General features: G+C 42.4%; 1 protein-coding gene across 8 annotated transcripts in view; it reads left to right on the top strand.

Moving 5' to 3' along the window:
* Positions 1-15,181, top strand: part of TIAL1 (TIA1 cytotoxic granule associated RNA binding protein like 1) — a 39,980-nt gene extending 24,799 nt beyond the window's left edge. For 2 of the 8 annotated variants that reach the window (XM_068111072.2, XM_068111075.2), the window contains 4 exons: positions 3,303-3,387; positions 11,295-11,418; positions 13,166-13,368; positions 13,469-15,181. In XM_068111072.2, the coding sequence (XP_067967173.2) occupies positions 3,303-3,387; positions 11,295-11,418; positions 13,166-13,368; positions 13,469-13,619 (563 nt within the window). In that variant the 3' untranslated portion in view covers positions 13,620-15,181. Of the gene's footprint in view, positions 1-3,302; positions 3,388-5,548; positions 5,623-11,294; positions 11,419-13,165; positions 13,369-13,468 lie in introns of all 8 variants that reach the window. The other 6 variants (XR_013622803.1, XR_013622804.1, XR_013622805.1 and 3 more) reach the window with 6 other exon arrangements.
* The last annotated feature ends 6,853 nt before the right edge of the window (positions 15,182-22,034 follow it).

Raw genomic sequence — 22,034 nt, 5'->3', positions numbered from 1 at the left:
GTCATCTGCATCACTGTTGTTGAACTTTCCGATTTTCCTCCAATTGCCCCATTGCATATCCGCAACATGCTTTACTGCATTCGGAAAAGACTGCTTTGAATTTGCCACCAAAGTGGAGGAAGTGAAATTTGAGTGTGTACATGTGTGATCGAGAGATCCGTCTGAGACTCTAAGTAATACCGTAGAGTTCAATAGTCTGAATCTACTTTAAATCGATGCCAAGTTTTCTCATACCACAATTTAAACGGCAATGGTTCTTGTTACCGCTGCCACCGTAGGTGGGTGGAGGTTATGTTTTCACCCCTGTCATTCTGTTTGTGAACAGGATATCTGAAAAAGTTGTGGACGGATTCTTACGCAACTTGGGAGGATGGGTTGGTTGTGTGACAGTGGCAAGACCATTCTATTTTGGTGAAGATCCCAATTCGGATCCGGATACGAGAATTTTTAAAGTGATTCTTCACCATTGAGTGATGGGGCCAAAAACGGTATATAGCACGATATTTCAAAAAATTGTGGACGATTTATGACAAAACTCGGTGGATGTGTTGGTTAGGCAACCATAACGAGCCGATTAGATTTTGATTCAGGTCTGGATCCAGATCTGGCCTGTCAGTGGGATACCAAATGTAAACCGTTCAACCTGGCGGAGGGAGGTATGCGCTCTACTGAGTGCCGTTCTAGACTTGAAGATATTTATTCATATTCTTTCATTTATTATAGTTATTATTGGCTGAAACTTTGCCCTATCAAAATAAATGAAGGGTGAGGGAGAGAGACAGAGAGACACACACGCACAGAGAGACAGAGAGAGACACACAGATAAAATGTTTGTGAGCAGTCTGTGTATGTTGTAGAGGGCATTACAAAACTCTTTGGAAAAGAATGACTCAAACATTATCCATAAACTGATGAACTAATCAATGCCAATAGTGTGAGGCAGGTGTCAAGGCAAAAGGAGGTGGCACTCATCATTGAATATAAAAAATAATACAAATGCGAGTTTCCTTACAAGGAATTTCAACGCAACAGGAGGACATTTGGCCCATCAAATTCGGTGTAAAGACAGATTTTATTTTAACATGCTTTTTGGCCTTTAAGTTGATATGGAGGACAAGTCGATTTGGCTAATTTCCCCACTTTTCTTTCCTTCATGGATTTGAAGTACAAGATGAAGCTAGATCAACTTCGGTAGTAAGCAAAACTGTCAGTCAGAACAAAATAGGTTTAATTCCCCCCTAATATTTAATTGAGTTTAATGAGCTGTTTTGTGATCAGATGTTGATCAGAGTAGTGATGGCAATGTACAAAAGAGCGTGCACAGCTGTAAGGACGGGAACAGTGGTGAGTTTGAGGTGAATGTGGGAGTACATCAGGGGTCGGTACTAAGTCCACTACTATTTGTAGCTGTGATGGAGGTGCTGGCTCAGAACGTAAAGGAGGATTTACCGTGGGAGTTGTTGTATGCAGATGATCTGGTGTTGATTGTGGAAAGTATGGATGGACTGAAGGAAAAGATGAACAAGTGGAAGGAATGTATGGAGACAAAAGGTCTGAAGGTGAATATAGGAAAGACGAAGGTGATGGCAAGTGGTAAAGCATGTGGTGAGGTGGAAAGAACTGGGAAGTGGCCCTGTGCTGTGTGCAGGAAGGGTGTCGGAGTGAACTCCATTCAATGTACAATGTGCGCTGAGTGGGTTCATCAAACATGTAGTGGTCTGAGAGGGTCATTAACCAGTGTGGCAGCTACATTCAAATGTAAGGTGTGCACAGAGGGAGCTGCAGATGGAGGAAATGTTGAGTTGGATCTTGGAGACGGCGTGAAGCTGGAAGGTGTGAAAACGTTTTGCTACCTCGGAGACATGCTGAATGGAGAAGGTGGATCAGACTCGGCAACGGTTGCTCGAGTGAGATGTGCATGGAAGAAGTTTCGGGAACTGAGTGGCGTGCTGTTGAGGAGGGGAGTGTCGTTGAAGCTGAAGGGAAAGGTGTATGCTGCATGTGTGAGAAGTGTTATGATTTATGGGAGCGAGACATGGGTAATGAACATAGAGCAGCAACGAAGGGTGGAAAGGGTGGAAATGCTAATGGTTCGGTGGATGTGCGGAGTATCGTTGAGAGAGAGGAAGGCAAATGATGAATTGCGAAAGATTATGGGAATAGAGCCTGTGATTGATGCTGTGAAGAGGAACAGGTTGAGATGGTTTGGTCATGTGTTGAGGAAGGATGAAAGTGACTGGTTGAGAAGAGTGATGGAAATGAATGTAGAAGGAAGTAGAGGACGGGGAAGACCGAGAAAGACTTGGCTAAAGATGGTGGAAGAAGAAATGCGGGCAAGGGGGTTAACAAGGAGAGATGCAGAAAATTGGGCAAGATGGAGAAGATCGTCATGGGGACCGCAAGGCTAACCCCTGCTCTAGCAGGGAAAATGGCCTTTAAAATGCATGTTGTTGTTGTTGTATTAGCTTATCTGGAATTGGAATTCCAGATGAGGTATTGTCATCATGCACCGTCCATCCGTCTGTCGTCTATTTCGACTTTTCCGGCCAAACCGCTGGGCCGATATGGCTGAAATTTGGCAGCAAGGTTCAGCTCCTGACTGGTGACGGGGATTTCACGCTCGTGGTCGTGTGACTGGAAGTGTGTCAAAATGATGAACTTAGTAAATTCTTTTAAAAATGTTTTTCTCCAGACCCTCCAGTCAGAATGCTACCAAATTTGGGTTACACCATTCGGCCAGGGGCCACGTAAGCTACAGGTACAGTGGTCTTATTTTCTGAACTACTTTATGAGACGACCTTTTGGATGAATTCGCAATGTAAATAGTTTTTCAACATGTTTATTATATAGAGGTACAGTATTTAAAACCAGCGACAGAATAATTAATCAGCACTCGCTTCAACCATAGATAAGTTGAGGCCGAACTTCCTGGGGAGTGGGGGAGGTGGGGTGGAGGAGGGGGGTGGGGGGGGGGGGGGAAGAGAAGTATCGACTTGCATAGTACTAATAGTAATAATAAATGTATTCTTAGGAGTTAATCGAAACCCATAAAAAGTGCTTTTGCCGATAATTGTATATATTACACTTATTTGTTTCATTATCACATCTAATTTAATAAGTTGGCGATTGGACTCAGAATTTTGTTCCCCACTGTGTGTTGCTGAACATTAACTTTGTCTGGAATTGTAGATCAAATGGCTAATGAATTGTCTGCACATTTTATTTTACGTTGCCTCATTTTATCCATTTTAAAGCTCTTGGTTGTGTTTGCATCTAACTCCTTGTTTATTTCTATTTTTCAGAGCAATTGATGCGATCTGCCTTTTCTTCTTTTGGGCAAATTTTAGAAATCCGTATCTTCCCAGACAAGGGATATGCATTCATTAGGTGAGTTATTGAATTCACTTTTATCTGAAAAAGTTTATAATATATGTATATATATTATCATTATTATTATTATATATATATATATTTTGCTTTGCTGAAATCTCCCCGTTTTGAAAATAATGTCCATGGAAGATACACTTGTCTGGTTTACCCAACAATGGTTGCAAGCTTTGTGGGTAAAATTTATAAAGATTTTCTTTCATGATGTGTAATTTAAAAAAAAAAAGAGACATTCAGGGTTCTCCCCATGATTTGAAGACACTGGCAACCATTGGTTTTCTTCTTCCAGCATTCATAATGAGTGATCCATGGTGAAGTACATATATTTGGGAATGGGTAAAGGGTTAAATTTGTGGAATAAAAAATGTGAGAAAGGAAGGAGTCAGCAGGAGGAAATGGGAGAATGTTTTGGGAATGGTGGTGTTGTTGGTGGGGAGGGAGAAGGTTGTATATAGGTGGTGCCCAACTTGATGATTTTAAATTTTCTTGTGTCTACATCATATGAAAGTCAGTCACATAAGTTACAACTCAACTGGGATTTAATATTTTCTCCATTATATTTCAAGTAGTTAGTAGAGTTGAAAAATCTGTCCGACCAACACCATGATTATATATTCGGCACTCCAGCTTGATGTTTTGTTTATTGATTGAAAATCATTTGGAATCTTATCTCATGACTTGCATGTTCATATATAAATATTAAATATAATACTGCTTTTCCTTGCATTTTTGTTTGTAAAATTCCATCTTGCTCTACCACAAGATGGGGTTCCTGGTGTCAAATTACTAAACTATTTACTGCTGACGTTGCATGGTTTGTTTTTTTCTGCCTTCTATAAGGGTGCTTCAAATTGGAACTAGACATTCGTTTATACTTTTAACTCTACTTGTTTCTACAATTACAAAAAATGGTGCATGCATTTTTGTTCCTTTTAGACTTTAGAGTGAGAGCCATCATTCATGTATCTTCATTATCCCCACGCTATTTGTAAAAAAACAACAAAAAAACCGGGGAAATATTGTAATTGAGTCTGTCCGTCACGCTCTCTCCTGATCATCACATGGCAAGGAGATGCAAGAGCAGTGTCATATTTGTCCCTGACCCCTGGTACGGGGATAAAAGGTCAAATATCCAAAAATTAAAACTTTTTTTTGTATTGAAACTATATATATGCCATCAACATTGGTAGATGCATGAAATACGGGGAAAAAAATGGACAATTTTTGGGGATTTGACCCCTGGTTCATGTCCCCGAGGGGTGGAGACTTAGGATCGCAGGAGTCAATAAAGGGGAAACCATTGTTTTTACTCAAAATTTGATGTTGGGTCTTTCCTGGTGGAATCTTTTGCCATCTTTCAACTTTGCTTTTGGTGTGAAGTGTGAGGATTTGCGATGGTGATAGTGACAGCTATCTGGTATATTTATTTGTTACATGTGGTGTACATAACCAATGCAAGATATGCTGAATAGGTTCGTTCATAAAAGTTGCCCCCACGGTAGCCAATCCTTGATGGCCAATCCTCTGTCAATTTCATCAGGTGTGATGCTTTTGTTGACAAAACATTTCTTAATTATTCACGATTCCACCCTCTTTCTTACCTCACTTGCCTTCATCTTCAGTTTCAGCATATATGCATTAAAGTAGGAAATGCATGATTACAGGTAATGGATACCAACATTCTTCAACACAAATACCATCTGTTTATTTAAGTACACGCTTTGCTATACATTTTATAAACAAAAGCAAGGTAAAATTTGAAGTTCCTTTGTATTTTGTTGGACTGATCTCTCGCCTTTACCTCGCACATAAACGACGACCGTCACCTGCTGGCCTTTGTTTCTTCAAAATCTGGGGAGAATTCTGATTCTTTGGCAAATATAGCCAGACGTGGTGTTAATTCACCATTTATTTCAACTTTGAATTCTTTAAAATGAAGAACAAGGGACAACTTTTGCTTTCCTTTACACTTCACTGTGTCCTTATGCATGGCTTGGTGACCTAAATATGTCGTTTGAGCTTTTCACCATTACTGGGGCAGCTGGTCATCTTTTTGCGTTACCCTGGCTCTTATGGATTTCTTTGCATTTCATTTGCATCCTTTGGTTAATGTCATCTCCGTCTTCAGGAATGCATTTCCTCCAATATTGAATTTTTACAGGAGGGACCGAGCTCTTGGCATCTGGTGTTTGAGTACAATACAGTCTGACTTAGGCAAGGGGGAGGGGAGATAAGGTAACCAAATTTTATTGTTCCTATCTTCAGTACAGTCCCTTTTGATATGAATTTGTTGTGCATAAGTGTAGATCCCTGCCATAATAATATGAACATGGTGTTTGCAAGGCGTTTTGAAATGTCCATGATACCAACAATTTGATTTTGGAAAATCAATGAGTGCCACCTCTTTGCTGACTTGGTAAATTATTGCATGTGCCCTGGTCGTAGGCCGAGCACGTGTGTATTGCGATGATCCTGTCTTTGTCTGTTTGTCTGCAGAATAACTGGACAAAGAGGGTAGTTGTAATTGCCTAATTTGGCACAGAGCTTCATAGAGTGAATGTCTCAGACCAGTTCACAAGGAAAAATCTAGAATCAAAATTAGTACAGTACAGGATTAAAATAGTACATTAGTGCTTCACAAAATAAAATCTATAGGGTGTTATTGTACTATACAGTCGTGGCCAAAAATATTAGCCACCCATGCACTTTTTTCAAATAATGAACCATTTGCTCCAGAAAATTGTTGAAATGAAAAAATATTTTTGTATTCACAAATGTATTTCTTTCGTTTGCAGTGGACCAAAACCAAAAAAAAAGTTGACATAATTACTAAATCTTAGCTTATCCCATACAGAAATCCTAAAATGGTCCAGACAATATTATTGGCACCTTTTGGAAGTTGTTTGAAATAATTAGATTTCAAGCAGGTGATTCTTTTTTACTTTGGAATTGAACTCTCCTGTGGTGAGTTGCAGGTGCCTGCAATATAAAAATCACTCGTTCAACCAGTTTGAATAGAGAAAAGGAGTCATTCTGCTGTTTTTGTGTCACTGTGTATATACCGCAATGAGCATTGAGAAAATAAAGAAAACCAGAGAATTGTCTGAGGAGGTCAGACACAAGATTGTAGCCAAGCATGGACAATCTCAAGGCTATACAAGTCCATCTCCAGAGACCTTGATGTTTCTGTGTCCACCATATGCAATGTTATCAGGAAGTTTAAGGCCCATGGCACTAGCCAACCTCCCTGAACGTGGCCGCAAGAGAGAATTTGATCGAAGATTGCAGCGAAGGATTGTTCGAATGGTGGAGAAAATCTTAAAAACCTAATATGTATTTTGAACCGCTGTATTGATTGACCTGAAACCTTAATGTAATGTAGCTGTCATCAAGGGGAACAAGTGTGTATGTCATCAAGGGGAACAATTTCAAGATGATTGGTTATACGGTCTGGAATCTGTTATTGAGTGAAGAAGAAGAAACGCTACACGAGCTTCTCAGCTTCTCAGGCCGTGTCACGGATTCTGGCACTGCGATTTTCCAGGTTTATTTTCTTTAAAAAATAATTTTCTCTGCAAATGTTGGACTGATAGGAAATTTTCACCCTAGGAGCATCGGCCTGAAGTCTTTTAATTGTAATTATGGTGTCATAGGTTACGTGGTCCGGTTGCCACCCCCCCAAAAAAAAAATTGCACCGCTATATCTCAAAAAGCGCTGCGCAAAAAATTTTGTCATATTTGCCTCCATTATGTCATCATAATTTGGCAAGTACAAAATTTTATCTGATCAGGATTAAATTTCTTGAGCATCATCTAGGGATAAATTGATGGAGAAATAATAATAATGACAAGTCAGGAGACGACGATGGTTCACGAGCGAGCGGTATTCAATGACGAAGGACGGACTGTAACCGAAACAGGCCAGGTCCGGAAATGTCAAAAAGAAGGTTACTGACCTTAAAATGAGATAGAAAATAATGTCTAATCAGTTATGAGGTTAGTTAGCGACACAATACCGAAAATTCAGTGAAAAATGAAATGGAAAAAAAAAAAAAATAGAAATGAAAAATCGAGCTCCGTGGGGCTAGACACATAACATTGGCCTAACCAAATATCGAAACCCGTCGGATTCCACCAAACCCCTCAGAGATGATGTAGCTTGAACTCGATTACCCCCTAAAAAGACATCTTTTTTGGGCGTGGCTCTGCCCACAATGGGCGCAATACACCCACTCTAGGCAGGACACAACTAGATCATGATATCAACCTCCCACCCAAGTTTCATCAAGATCGGATATCGGGTAGTTATGCTACAGACAGACACACAGACGCACACACATACGCACATACATGACAAATATAGTGGTCACTTGATAACTCGTGAACCAATAATGATGTCATAGGTCACATGGTTCAGCCGCCATATTGCTTTAAGGGAAAAGCCTTAAAAACCCTTTTTCTTCGAAATGGCTGAACAGATCGAGGCCAAACTTTGCATGCATGATCGCATACCCATGTTGAAAAATAAATACTGGGGTGATGACATCGTAGGTCACATGGTTTGGGAGCTTTAATTCTTCAAAGCATAAACCTTTAAAATCAACCGCTTCCCTCAATTTTGATCATATAGAGTGAATGCCTATTGGGCCAAAGGCTTGGTGACCATCTTGGATTTACAAATTAACAAGCGTTACGCCTAGGTCCCCCGTCGGTGAAGTGATGTGAGTTGACAAAGTGGAAGAGGCAAGGCGGCCATCTTGGATTTTGACATGGCGACCCAATTTTCAATAGCGTTCTCCCTTATGCGTTGATACACCCACACACCAGATTAGAAGTTAGTAGTTCGTTTATTTTTCAAGATATTTCGCTCACAAGGTTCATATGGTGGTGGCCATCTTGGATTTTGACGTGGCGACCCAATTTTTAATAGCGTTCTTCCTTATGCGTAGATACACCCACACACCAGATCAGAAGTTAGTAGTTCGTTTATTTTTCAAGATATTTCGCTTACAAGGTTGACATACATGGTGGTGGCCATCTTGGATTTTGACGTGGGTTGCACCCACACACCAAATTAGAATTCGGTCCTTCGCTTCCGCACGCACGCACGGACGGACGCACACACGGACGGAGGGGAAAACCATAGTCCCCCTTTCGCTCCGCTGTGTGACGGGGGACAAAAATCAAACTGGTACAGATACATTCAAAGTACACCGCCCCCATGCCAAATAATTAAATATCCTACAGCACGGCATTGCCATAAACTTCACACATATGTTCCACATTTCTGAGTGCTAAAATTACCTTTTGGAATTTGCGATTGGTCACATGGTTTGGCAGGGATAAATAATTCAACAAAAAATCTTTAAAACCTTGTATCTATTGAAACGCTTTATTGATCGACGTGAAACTTTAAAGTCATGGAGAAGGCTTCAAGTGGAATAAGCGTATACAATTTCAACATTATTGGTTGTTCGGTTTGGCAGCCATAAATAATTGAATGGAGATATTAAAAAAAATATTCTCTTGAACCGCTTGGTTGATCAATGTGAAACTTTAAATGAATGTAGATGTTAAGTGGAACAATCGTTTAAAATCTCAACATTATTAGTTGTATGGTCTGGAAGGTAGCAGTTATTATTGAGTGAAGAAGAAGAAACTACATTTATCTTCTCCAGCCATGTGACTTTTCAGTGGAGGTTTAATTATGATGAAAGTGGGCTTGTATCAAAGCGGGGTTGTAACAAAGCAGGGTTGTATCAAAGCGTGTCCAATGAAAGCATGTCCAATGAAAGTGGGAAGGCGGAGGAAACCGGTCATCACTGCCAGCAGTTGTAGTTATTATTAAATATCCTCTCTAAGTCAGGGAGAGTTTTATAGCTATTGTCGGGTTTGTTTCTACAATTAGTGCACCCAGTTTTTAATGGTACCTAATAGTTTCCACACCCCACTGGATTTGAAAATGCGGGGACAGGAATACAGTACTGTCGTACCCCACTATTCGTGGTGGATTCGTTCCTGGAAAGTGCTGTGAATTGCGAAACCGTGAATGGCAAGGCATTGTTTGAATGGTAAAAGAGGCGATTGGTTCCTGAATCGTGAAAAACCTCGAATGTTGAGGCAAAATCCGTGAATGCCGACTGCAACTCCCACGAATGCCGAAGAAAATCCGCGAATGCATGCCATGCCATTGTTTCAATGGGGGGAAATGGAGAGGGCTAATTGTACTAACATATACGGTGGAGTGTTTTCATTCTGTACAGTAACTCGTGGGGATTACGTGTTATGCAGCTGGTGGAATATCCCACTAAGATGTTTTTCAGTGTGAATGGCAGGATATCGCGTGATGCAATGTTTGCTGTCCGTTGGGATATCTCGCAAAGCAATGTTTACCGTGTGAGCGGCGGGATAGCACGTGAAACTAATCACTGTGTGAATGGCGGGCAATCCTGCGAAGCATGCCGCGAAGCATGCCGCGAAGCAATGTTTACGTGAAAACAGGAAGCACAGAGCCGCAAATGTAGAAAGAAGGTCATGATCGTGGCTCGTAAATTATTTTTTTTGCGACTGCGAAAAACCATGAATTTGTGGGACACTTACATGGCCGCGAATAGACAAGCAGGTCGCAATTTATCAACCGCGAATACATGGAACATGCAAATAGCTTGGTCCAACTGTACAGTCCTATCTATGAAGGTTGGGGACTTGGAACATACCCTTTTCCACCTGGAGATGATGCTACACTATACACATTTACATAGAGAATTTGTGTCGTTCTTTCCCTACCCCCTCCCCCTGGGAGGTTTACACGTGGCGATCAATTTGTGATCGCAGATATGTAGTTGTTGTTATTATTGTTACTAGTACCGCGGTCGTATAGCCCATCTGTCTGTTTGGCGGCAGAATATCTGGACAATGATGTTGGTAGAATTTGCCAAATTTAGCACAGAGTTTCATATGGTGACTGTGTCTCAGTTGAGTTCAACTTTGGGCTCACAAGAAAAAATATATAATGAAAATTATTCCAGGACTACATATCCTCGCCACCCAGCCACACAACAGTATAGGTTAGCGCCATCTGGGGCGGTATTGCACCAAGATAAAGCAACGCTGCAAGTCAGAAACTCAGAAACAATCGAGTGTTGCATCTCACCATCTCATTTTAATCTCCCACCCATAGCCCATGATCCTTTCTACCCTCATTAATTAACCATCCCCAAACCCAATGTGTTTTCAGGCTATCAGGTGCCCCCCTGCTCCCTTGCCCTCTTGGATTTTTTTTGTTTGTTCCATTTCTGCTTCTGCCCCAACACCTCCCCTTCCTCCCCCCCCCCCCCCCCATTTCAGTTATTTTTGTTTGGTTATCTCCTCGTCTGTTCTATGTTCAAGCTTCACCCCAAGGCTCGACTCTGCAACCCCTCTCAGTGTAGTCAGAGATAGAAAAACATTTAATTGGACGAAGGACTGTATAGGGGATTTGAGCCTGGCATCCTGAAGCAATTGCTCAGTTGGGAACACGTCTCGTATCTCTTTGCCCAGTTTGCACCTTGCTCTTTTTGTGCCTGTTGCTGTTATTTTCAGTTTTCGTGTCATTTTTACAATTTACTTTGGGTCAAGGTTTTTAACATGTTCTTTTTATCTCACCTTTTGAGGGGTGTTCAAATTATTATGGCAGAGATTTATGTTACAATGGAATGCTTGTATTGCCAGGATTGAGTAGAAAGAACTTTGCAGTCCTCATCCAGCACAACAGCCATTGTCATTCATTTGTGGTGGAAAAACAGCGCAGCATTGGGTCTTTTTCCATCATGATTTTAAGAGAGGGGGCGTTGTTGATTTGTGGGAGCGTTGTTTTCAGTTCACTGAGGGATATGGAAAATGAGCCTCAATTTGTTGTGTGTCTGCAGGTTCTCAAACCACGAGAGCGCCGCTAATGCTATTGTGAGGATAAATGGAACAACTGTTGACGGTTATTCGGTGAAATGTTTTTGGGGCAAAGAATCGTCGGAAACTGCGAATTCCTTCCAACAGGTGAGATTCCCTTTGTTTAATTTCGGCTAAAGGGATTTTAGGGCACCACATGCCTTTCAGGCTGTGGAACCCGAGGGTGGTTTAACGGGTGGAGAAAATATCAATGTTTTGGATGGGGGATTATCTGAGAATGTTGGTGAGCAGAAGTTTTGAAGACTTTAAAGGGCTACAGACACAGAAAATCATGTTTCGTTTAATGAATACCTAAGGCTTCACTTAACACTTAATCGTTCTTTAAAAAAAAAAAAAAAAAAATTCTGGATGGAAGTGTTTTTTTTTTTTTGGTGTCCTTTATGCTCGATTGCCCCCCCCCCCCCCCCAAGAAACGGAAATTTGATTACACACATGACCCACATGTATTTTCCACCTTTCACATGTATTTTGCCCAAGAAAGATAATTTCTGAGTGAGACCCAATAGTTTGAGTGACAACTTATTTGAGGGGGTTGTTGTTGAGAAAGTAGATAGGAGGGTTTGCCAGACGTTCATTTTGTTGCGAGTGTGAGATTTGTCAGGGTTAATGTAAATTTTCCAAGTGTTTGACCAGCTTGTGATTTTGTCATGGTCTGAAGAGAGGGAAGAGGCTGCAGCTTGTATGTCTGAAGGATGAGGAATGTCACATCATAGGGTGGAGTCATCAGCAAATCGGTAAAGAGGATTTTCCAGTCAGAGAGATCATTGATGAAGATTAATAACAGGGTGTGGCCTACAACACTGCTACTGGGAGATGATGATGATGATGATGATGATGATGATGTAATTTTAGCATCTAGACATGGTAATGATGTCCTATCCCGTGTCTCCCTTGTCAAACTGGGTGGGAGCCGGGTGAGGGAGAGAAATTCTTTTGATGTTTCACCATCGCACTTCCTCTCAACGTCTTTACGCACCTCCTTCCCCTTCCCCGCTCCCCTCACACTTTGTGGAAGAGGAAGAATCTCTGGCTCTTCAACATGGCCGTCCTTGATTGGTGACAAGTAAGGCAATGGACGATTGGACCACCCTGCTCAGCAGTCCATGATGCCGATTGGTGCCAGTCAGATGCCATATAATTGGGCCGCAACACTGTCACTTTGCGTAGATGCGGCGCATCATTGGTTGGCCCCTAGCACAAATTTATTTGGACGACCCAAAGGGTGTGGGGGGCGATCGTGGTTGGCTGCAGAAGAGTTTCTTCTCCACTACAGTTGAGCTGCGTGTCTCAGTGTGTCGGTCAAGAGAGCTTTTTCGCTGGTATTTTGGGCCAATGCATGTTCGGTCTGCTGTTCAGACCTGCCTCCCAAACCTGCGACTTCCCACTCTTTGGTCTTGCCCAGTTCAGTGTACATATTTTCTGCACGTGTGACGCCGTAGTTGAGGATTACTTTGTTCGTTACGTATCGTGATTATTTATTGCATCTTCATCTGTGATTTCCGTTTTCGTTTTGTCTTGTGTTTATGAAATTATTTTTGTTCCTCAAGCCTGCGTGCATTGCTTTCTGCCATTCTTCCGACATAAACCGTTTTGGATTGATTGATAATCCCTCTGGGATAACCTTGTAGGTGTGTGCGATTTATTACGTGGTATTACTCGGAGCATTACTGGTGCAGGAACTGGAACAATTTGACTCTGGTGAATGAATTTAATTTTAATGTCCTTGTCACCAATGTTGGTTAGAATTTTCATTTTCTTTTTACAAACGCAACCTTCTGTTTGTTGTGGATCTGATATTGCAAATACATTTTTTTACCGTCGCTGTTTGTTGCAGTTCACAACGATGAGCTACCCGCCACCCCCACCACAGCCACAGCCACAACCTCAACCGACTCCGACAGCAGCGGCGCAGTGGGCACAGTGGGGGACGTGGTACGGAGGCAGCCAGCCATATGGTCACTATTTCAATAACAGCTGGCCAGTTCCACAGTACAATGTCTACGGGCAAGCATGGAGCCAACCAGGATACACCCTTGAGTGAGTACAACACTCCAACGACTTGGTCTTTGGTAATAGTAACAGAGTATGGTGATGACCTTTTTTGTGTCTGTGTGTGTTTGTCTGTGACCATGCGCAGGCAGCCTACAGCAGTGACTGCAGCCCCTACCTGGATAGGAAATCCAACGGCGACACCCTTCACGTACAGAGCACCCCCGTCCCATACTCAGAGCCCTGGTGTGATCTCGAGTCCAGCCACCTTTGGAATGGCTACCTTTCAGAACCCATAGAAAAAGTCTGCAATTCTCTTCCTCCGTCATGTCGACTCAGAACATGTGACCCCCCTCTCTCATCCGCACCCGCAGACACACACTGCTGCTCGCCCCACTAGTCTATCTTGGCTTGATCTTCCAAGAGATTCAGAAAGAAAAAGTATAATAAAATTCCCCCAATTTTTTGACCAAGGTGTAATAGCTTGACGCTTTATTGTAATTCAGGCTAAAATTACATGGCTCAAGGACTGAATATTTTATACAGAACACACCGCGAGTCGGGCATACGCGTTCTCCAAAGGTTCCTTGGGACGAAACCGTACATAGATACATCTTTTCCTTATGGACGAAAGCTAATTTGTCAGGAAGTTTTGCACTGTTAGACTGCAGCAGGAAATTTTTTGAAGTGTCATGAGAAAAAAAAAATCGATAGCGTTATTTAATTAGAAAGGTTATAAAATGTTAGCACTGGTGGTTTTATAAGCCCAAATGATTGCGTAACGATCACTGATCCTTCGATTATTTTAAAAGAATTTCCAAACCTGTCAAGCTTCTCTTCCTGACTGCTGCTCAGGCCTTATTTACAGTTTTGTTTCCCACTTGATACAGGCGCTCATTCATTCTTTTTCTCTCGTCCTAGTCTCCATTATTTTTTTTATTTTTTTTGCAGTTCTCACCAAAGTCGGTGAAAAATCATTTGTTCCGTTACCCAACGTGAAAAGATTTTCCCACAAACCAAAAAATCCAGAGCCTAAATTGTACTTTTCCTCCACGTAAGCAGTCCGATGGGGCTTTGTCAGGGTAACTTGGGTAATATGCTTCAATAAGTGAAGGTCTCACTGCTTACGATTTGTCTGCATGCGTATCCTACGTCTGGATTTTTTTAAAGGTGAGTGAAGTGGATGGGGGTGGCAGTACAAAGCAAGGTGTAGAATCGGGGAATGGTTCGAATGTTGGGGACGATGTGGGTGATTGGAGAGTTGTGTAAAAGGTGAGTACAATATCCTGTATGACGACCTTTACAAGTTTTCAGACCAACGTCGGCAACTCAATTGCTACTTTTGACATTCTTAAATGCTTCCAAAAACAACAGAGGAGTAATTGTAAATTTGGGCAGTCATATGTCCCTAACCATCTTGGCAGACCATCGTTGATGTACAAAGGCTGAAAATGTTTGATATGAAAGATTTGCATTTTTTTTTGAGCTTAAAGAATTGTGTAAAAATAAAAAGTTTAAAACATCAAATAGTACATCAAAGGAAGCCTTAAAATGTATATTTTCTTACCGTTTCCTTTTGTGCTGTTGTTTTTACCAGTTGGATTTCTTTAAAGTTCAGAATTTGCTTTTGTAAATCATCTGCCCGTGTTGCTGACAGCAAAAAAAAAAAAAAAAAAAAATGAAAGAAGTGATTACCGTTCGAATGTATTTGGTGTTTGCATGATTTTGAGCATGGACGTCGTTCTAACTCTTGTTCGGGAATTGTGTGAAATTTCAACAGAAAAAGAAAAAGGCAAACAAAACTTACTAGCTGATTCATTTGCAGGATGAAAAGTGTACATAAAATTACTTGCCAAATGTTTTCCTCCACATCGTGGTCATTATTCGAACAGGAATTGTAGCTTTTGTTTTAACTTCTTTTTTTTTAAATTGTTTTTTTCGTTCTGTACATTTGATTTTCTAGTATACCTAAGTTTACGTTTTGTATCCACTGGGAGGCTGGATCTGCATCTGTACCTGAAGCAAAATCCAATTGCCTTGTTCTTGCCACTTACCTAGCGCATCCACATACTTTTGGCATAACTCGTCCACAACTTTTTGAGACATCGTTGCTGGCCCCATCTCTCAATGGTAAGAATCGTTAACAAAAATAATTAAATCTCATATCCTTATTAATAAGGTATTCACCAAAATCGAATCGATTGATGTGTGTCACACACCCAACCTGTCCACCAGGTTTCGTCTGACTCTGTCCATAACTTTTTGAGATATTCTGCTCACAGACTAAAAAGTAGGGGTGAAAACAAACAACAACAACAACATGCATTTTAAGGCCATTTTCCCTGCGAGAGTGGGGGTTATAGTAAGGGAAACATATGAAAATCTGTTAACTAAATTGTTACCAAAAAATTTCTTCACCAATATGTTTATAAAGGTGTGTAATAACATGTGTTAAAATGTTGAAGGTCAACTCCCGTGGGAAACACAGAAAAAAAGCTGTTAAATTCGGGTACCGAAAAATTATTTTCGAGAATTTTTATTTTTTTTAATCGGCCCTTAAGTAACTTATGAGGAGTCAAATAAGGGTTTTTCATGATTCTGAGTTGATTGTTAACATTTATATTTCACCACAGACACTCCTTTGTGGAAAAATAATTTCTAAATATATCTCATTTTCTACTTTGCAGGACATGGAGTCTAGCAATATGGATGAAGACGTTACTCCACCTGTGCTCAATTGCTTCATCTGTGCACGCTCGGATACACCAGCTGAAAGGCTCATACAGGCAACTCCAAAGGGATACTCAACTTTATTGAAACAAGCAGAAACTGTCGAAAATGTTACTGTTGTGGAACGTATGAAGGAGGCTCAAAAGTAAGGAAAACTGAGGTACCACCAGAAGTGTAAAAATGATCTGTACAACAACTTTGTTGCAACCACCAAGAAGTCAGCTCAAGCATCAAAGGCAGAGAAAGAGTCATCAAAGTTGAAGAGAAGACGCACTACTTGTGAGTTCAGTTCATCAACTGGCTGCAGTTCTAGAAGATCACAGTCAGTTGACCTCCTGTATAAGGATGTATGCATTCTTTGCAACCAACCAGCCCAGCTCTACAAAAATAATCCAGCACAAGCTAGAAAGAAATACAGAGTGCCAGATAATTTGACTGCAGATACACTGAAGGCAAGCTTGCTGAAGACAGCACGGAGTCGCGGGGATGACTGGGGCACTGAAGTCACTGGATGCCTGGAAGGGATCAACGACTTGGTAGCAGAAGAAACACTGTACCATTTGCGATGCGAACTTATGTTTGCGAGAGGTGACAGTTTGTCCAAGACTGATGAGGAAGGAAAAAGGAAGAGAGGACCAGAGGAGTATTGATGAGGAGCGAGAGGCAGTTTTTATTGAATTCTGCGAATGGTTAGACTCAGAATTAGAGCATGGGGTAATGAACATGGACCAAGTCCATGAAAAGCTGCAGGAGTTTGATCAGTCACCAGAGAAGAGCCTTTCTTATTCAAAGCATTGGCTAAAGATAAAACTTCTAGAGAAATACGAAGACACCTTGTATTTCACAACACAGGAAAGAAGGGCAGATGTACTCTGTCTCAAAGATGGCACCGACAATATTCTGCGAGAGCATCATGCTAATCTTGACCATGGAGATGAGAAGACTCAGATCATAAAGACGGCACTCAAGTTCATATCCAATGATATTGCCTTGATTGATTTAGGTCCAAAGCCATACCCCACCACACACAGTATGACTGACATCGATAGTCAGCTGACACTTGTTCCTGCAAGCCTTCAGATGTTCTTGAGACCGATTGTCAAGACAGACGAAAGAGTTGCCGTTTGGGGGCAGAATTTTATTAAGGCCTGTCGACCTCGGTCTGGAGTATTGCCACACCAAATGGGGCTTGCCATACAACTTGATCATAGATTTGGGTCAAAATGGATGCTCAACAAGTTCCATTGGCTGGGATACACTGAGTCTTACACGGAGACACAAAACTACAAATACTGCTTCCTTAATAGTATGAGTGGAGATGATGTTCCAGATACTTCTGGCACTCTTGACACCATTGTGGAGGAAACCGATGAACAGATCAATGATGAGGTTGCGGTTGATGCTGCGCTTGAGGATCAATCAGTGATGACAGCCAAAGTGCCAGTTGCCTGTATGAGCCTTTCAGCTGGTGTATCCGAGCGTGCACAGATGAAGCAATTGAGCACAGGTGGAGTAACGTCTTCATCCATATTGCTGGACTCCATGTCCTGCAAAGTAGAAAATGAGATATATTTAGAAATTATTTTTCCACAAAGGAGTGTCTGTGGTGAAATATAAATGTTAACAATCAACTCAGAATCATGAAAAACCCTTATTTGACCCCTCATAAGTTACTTAAGGGCCGATTAAAAAAAATAAAAATTCTCGAAAATAATTTTTCGGTACCCGAATTCAACAGCTTTTTTTTCTGGGTTTCCCACGGGAGTTGAACTTCAACATTTTAACACATGTTAATACACACCTTTACAAACATATTGGTGAAGAAATTTTTTGGTAACAATTTAGTTAACAGATTTGTGAAATATCTCATAAAATGCCCTTACTATTAGCCTTGCGGGCCCCATGACGATCTTCTCCATTTTGCCCTATTTTCTGCATCTCTCCTTGTTATCCCTCTTGCCTGCATTTCTTCTTCCACCATCTTCAACCAAGTCTTTCTCGGTCTTCCCCGTCCTCTACTTCCTTCTACATTCATTTCCATCACTCTTCTCAACCAGTCACTTTCATCCTTCCTCAACACATGACCAAACCACCTCAACCTGTTCCTCTTCACAGCATCAATCACAGGCTCTATTCCCATCATCTTTCGCAATTCATCATTTGTCTTCCTCTCTCTCAACGATACTCCGCACATCCACCGAACCAAATTCGCATTTCCACCCTTTCCAGCCTTCGTTGCTGCTCTACGTTCATTACCCATGTCTCGCTCCCATAAATCAAAACACTTCTCACACATGCAGCATACACCTTTCCCTTCAGCTTCAACGACACTCCCCTCCACGTCAGCACGCCACTCAGTTCCCGAAACTTCTTCCATGTACATCTCACTCGAGCAACCGTTGCCGAGTCTGATCCACCTCCATTCAGCATGTCTCCGAGGTAGCAAAATGTTTTCACACCTTCCAGCTTCATGCCGTCTCCAAGATCCAACTCAACATTTCCTCCATCTGAAGCTCCCTCTGTACACACCTTACATTTGAATGTAGCTGCCACACTGGTTAATGACCCTCTCAGACCACTACATTTTTGATGAACCCACTCAGCGCACATTGTACATTGAATGGAGTTCACTCCGACACCCTTCCTGCACACAGCACATGGCCACTTCCCAGTTCTTTCCACCTCACCACATGCTTTACCACTTGCCATCACCTTCGTCTTTCCTATATTCACCTTCAGACCTTTTGTCTCCATACATTCCTTCCACTTGTTCATCTTTTCCTTCAGTCCATCCATACTTTCCGCAATCAACACCAGATCATCTGCATACAACAACTCCCATGGTAAACCCTCCTTTACGTTCTGAGCCAGCACCTCCATCACAGCTACAAATAGTAGTGGACTTAGTACCGACCCCTGATGCACTCCCACCTTCACCTCAAACTCACCACTGTTCCCGTCCTTCGTCCTTACAGCTGTGCGCGCTCTTTTGTACATTGCCATCACTACTCTGATCAACCATTCCTCCATTCCTAACTTCCTCAATGCCCATGTCAATACTTTGCGTGGAACCCTATCGAATGCTTTCTCCAGATCAACAACCCCAAGAAACAACTTCTTCCTCTTCTCCATGTACTTCTCCTGCAACTGCCCCACAATAAAGAGCGCGTCTGTCGTTCCTCTTCCTGGCATAAATCCAAACTGCATTTCGTCGATCTTCACCTTCTTCCTTATCCTCCTCTCCAACACCCTTTCCAATACCTTCATTCCATGCTCCAATAACTCTATCGCTGGGTACGAGCCACACTCCAGAGGGTCACCTTTCCCCTTGTATAGAGGGACGAGGGTACTCAGTTCCCAATCCACTGGAATGCGGCCTTCTTTCACCACCAGATTACAGATCTCTGTCATTCTCTTCACACCCCAAACTTCCTGCTGCCTTCAACATATCTCCCACAACTCCCGTCGGCCCTCCCGCTTTTCTACTCTTCATTGCTTTTATCGCTTCCTCAACTTCCTTCTCGGTTATCTTCTCTGCCGGTCCTAAAACTGGGTTACTCTCTATGTTGCCATCCCATTCATTCTCTGTATTCAACAGCATTTCCATATATATTTTCCATCTTCCTTTAATTCCATCTGGGTCGACAACGATTTGTCCCACTTCATCCTTCAAGCAACTCACCCCCATCCCATCACACCTCTTTCGCTATCTGCTTTGTAATCCTGAATACCGCTCTCTGACCCTCTTCCGAATCCAAGCGTTCTCCGAACATTTTCCTACATGCCTCCTGCGCCTCTGCTACCTCTTTCTTTGCAGCCTTCTTGGCTGCCTTATAACTTTCATGCTCTGCTTTTTCTGCTCCCGTACCCTTCGCCTTCTGCCACTCCTTGAACTTCTTCCTCTTCTCGTCAATCCTCTTTCCAACTTCCTCATCCCACCACCATGTTTCCGAGTGCCTCGGTGGTCCTTTTGTCCATCCACATACCTCACCAACGGCTCCCAACAGACTATCTTTCATTGACATCCAACCACGTTCAAGCTCAACCACATCATCCTCTACCCTACTCAGCCTCTCTTTTAATGCCTCCTTTACTGTCACCTCTTTCAACCTCCACACCTTCATTCTCGGTTGGTACTTCACCCGCCGAGCTCTCCTCGCACCTTTCACCCGTATGTCGCAGACAACCAAGTGGTGCTGTGAAACAGCCTCCTCCCCCGGGATCACCTTTGTGTCCGGACATGCCCCCTATCTCGCCTACGCGCCATCAGGTAGTCAACGGTTGTCGTCGACCCACCTGACATGTATGGAACAAGCTTATTATCCTCTTTCTGGAACTGAGTATTACAAATCAAAAAATCAGCAAACTCCAAAATCCTTTCACCTTCTCCATTTCTCACACCATATCCGTAACTCCCATGAACTCCCTCAAAACCGTCCATACTCCTTCCCCCATGTCCATTTAGGTCTCCTCCTACCACAACAACTTCCTCATCTTTCACGTTTTCCATCAGCTTCTCTATCGCACACCAGAACCTGTCCTTCTCTTCATCGCTCCGACCAACCTGCGGAGCATATCCCGCCCGAGATGACGTTCACCAAGAGCTTTCCAATCATATTCACCATCATCAACCTGTCACTCACTCTAGTCACACTCACCACACTGTCTACCAACTCCTCATAAAACAGGACACCAACACCATTCACGCCCTCCGGGCACCCTTGCCACACAAACTTGTATTTCTATCCCTGCCTACCCTTCACCATTCTCACACCACTTCCCTTCCATCTCGTCTCTTGCACACAACATATGTCCACTCTGCTTCTGACCAATACTTCCACCACTTCTCCTGATCTCCCTGTCATTGTCGCTACATTCCATGTCCCAAACCTCAGAAACCGATCTCCACTTCGGGCTGTACCCTGCCCATATGTAGTTGTAATTGTCATGGTTCTCTTTTTGAGGCAATGTTTTTATGGCTGGATGCCCTTCCTGACGCCAACCCTCTTAGTCGCATCTTACAACACGCAGGGATACGGTGTACCTATTCTAATCCAGGGTACACACCGGGAGGGTGAAAACATAACCTCCTTCCAATTTTGGTGTGAGGTAAAAACAAAGTTTACAAGCTTGCAGTGGGGGGTAGTGGAGCCACAGTTGAACCGAACATGAAAATGGGTGAATTAATTGTACGGAGGAGATGGAGCAACCGGCAAGTAAGAGGGTTGTGTTTGGTTGGGTTAATGGGGGGGCAAAAAAATATTATTGGAGGGTTTTGTCACTATTATAGTAAATTATTGTGGGTAGGAATGGGGAATAATGAGAAGGGATTAGCAAAAAGAAGGGGGGGGGGGCGGGTGGGATTGATTGCATCAACTTCTGGATGCCTGGAGGGAAAAGTGGCCAAATGAACAGCCTCAGGCTACAGATAAGAGGATGGGGAGAATATAGTTTGTGTGCAATAAGCTTGTAATTTGAGAGTTTAACCAGGTGGGAGTTACTGGAAGAACACGTGCATCAGGAGGGCTGAGAGACCAGAGGGCATGCACCCAAAGGAGAGGCAGTAAAAAGGTGCTTTCGCCCTGTCTGTTTTGAGAGCAACAGGCCTTGTGTTTCGGCCTCATTGCAGGGGCGCAAGCCCATAGCAGAGAGCGGTACTCCATTAAATTATGGACGGTCTGGTAGAATAGGGAGATTTCTCTCTCAGATTTCCTTCTCAATACAGCTCCCTCTGTCACCACCCCAAGTTGTGAGTTTCCTTCGACATGGAGGATGAAAAACAAATTTCTCCTCCCAATCCACTTGAATCAGCTCCTGGAATGACTTTCGCTCCAGATAAATGAACTGAATCTAAAAGTACAATAGAGAATGATCAAGTTCAACATTACCAGGTAATCTGAGCATCTCCTGTTTTTCCCAGTGTTATTCCTTTGTAACTCAGAGCCAGCAGCACGTTTTCCTTGTTCAAGAGACTTGTGCAATGT

Source organism: Myxine glutinosa, chromosome 3 (assembly GCF_964187855.1).
Source record: "Myxine glutinosa chromosome 3, kmMyxGlut1.1, whole genome shotgun sequence".
In the NCBI taxonomy this organism is placed as follows: Eukaryota; Metazoa; Chordata; class Myxini; order Myxiniformes; family Myxinidae; genus Myxine; species Myxine glutinosa.
The sequence above is the reverse complement of the archived record's forward strand: the minus strand, read 5'-3'. Positions and strand labels throughout refer to the sequence as shown.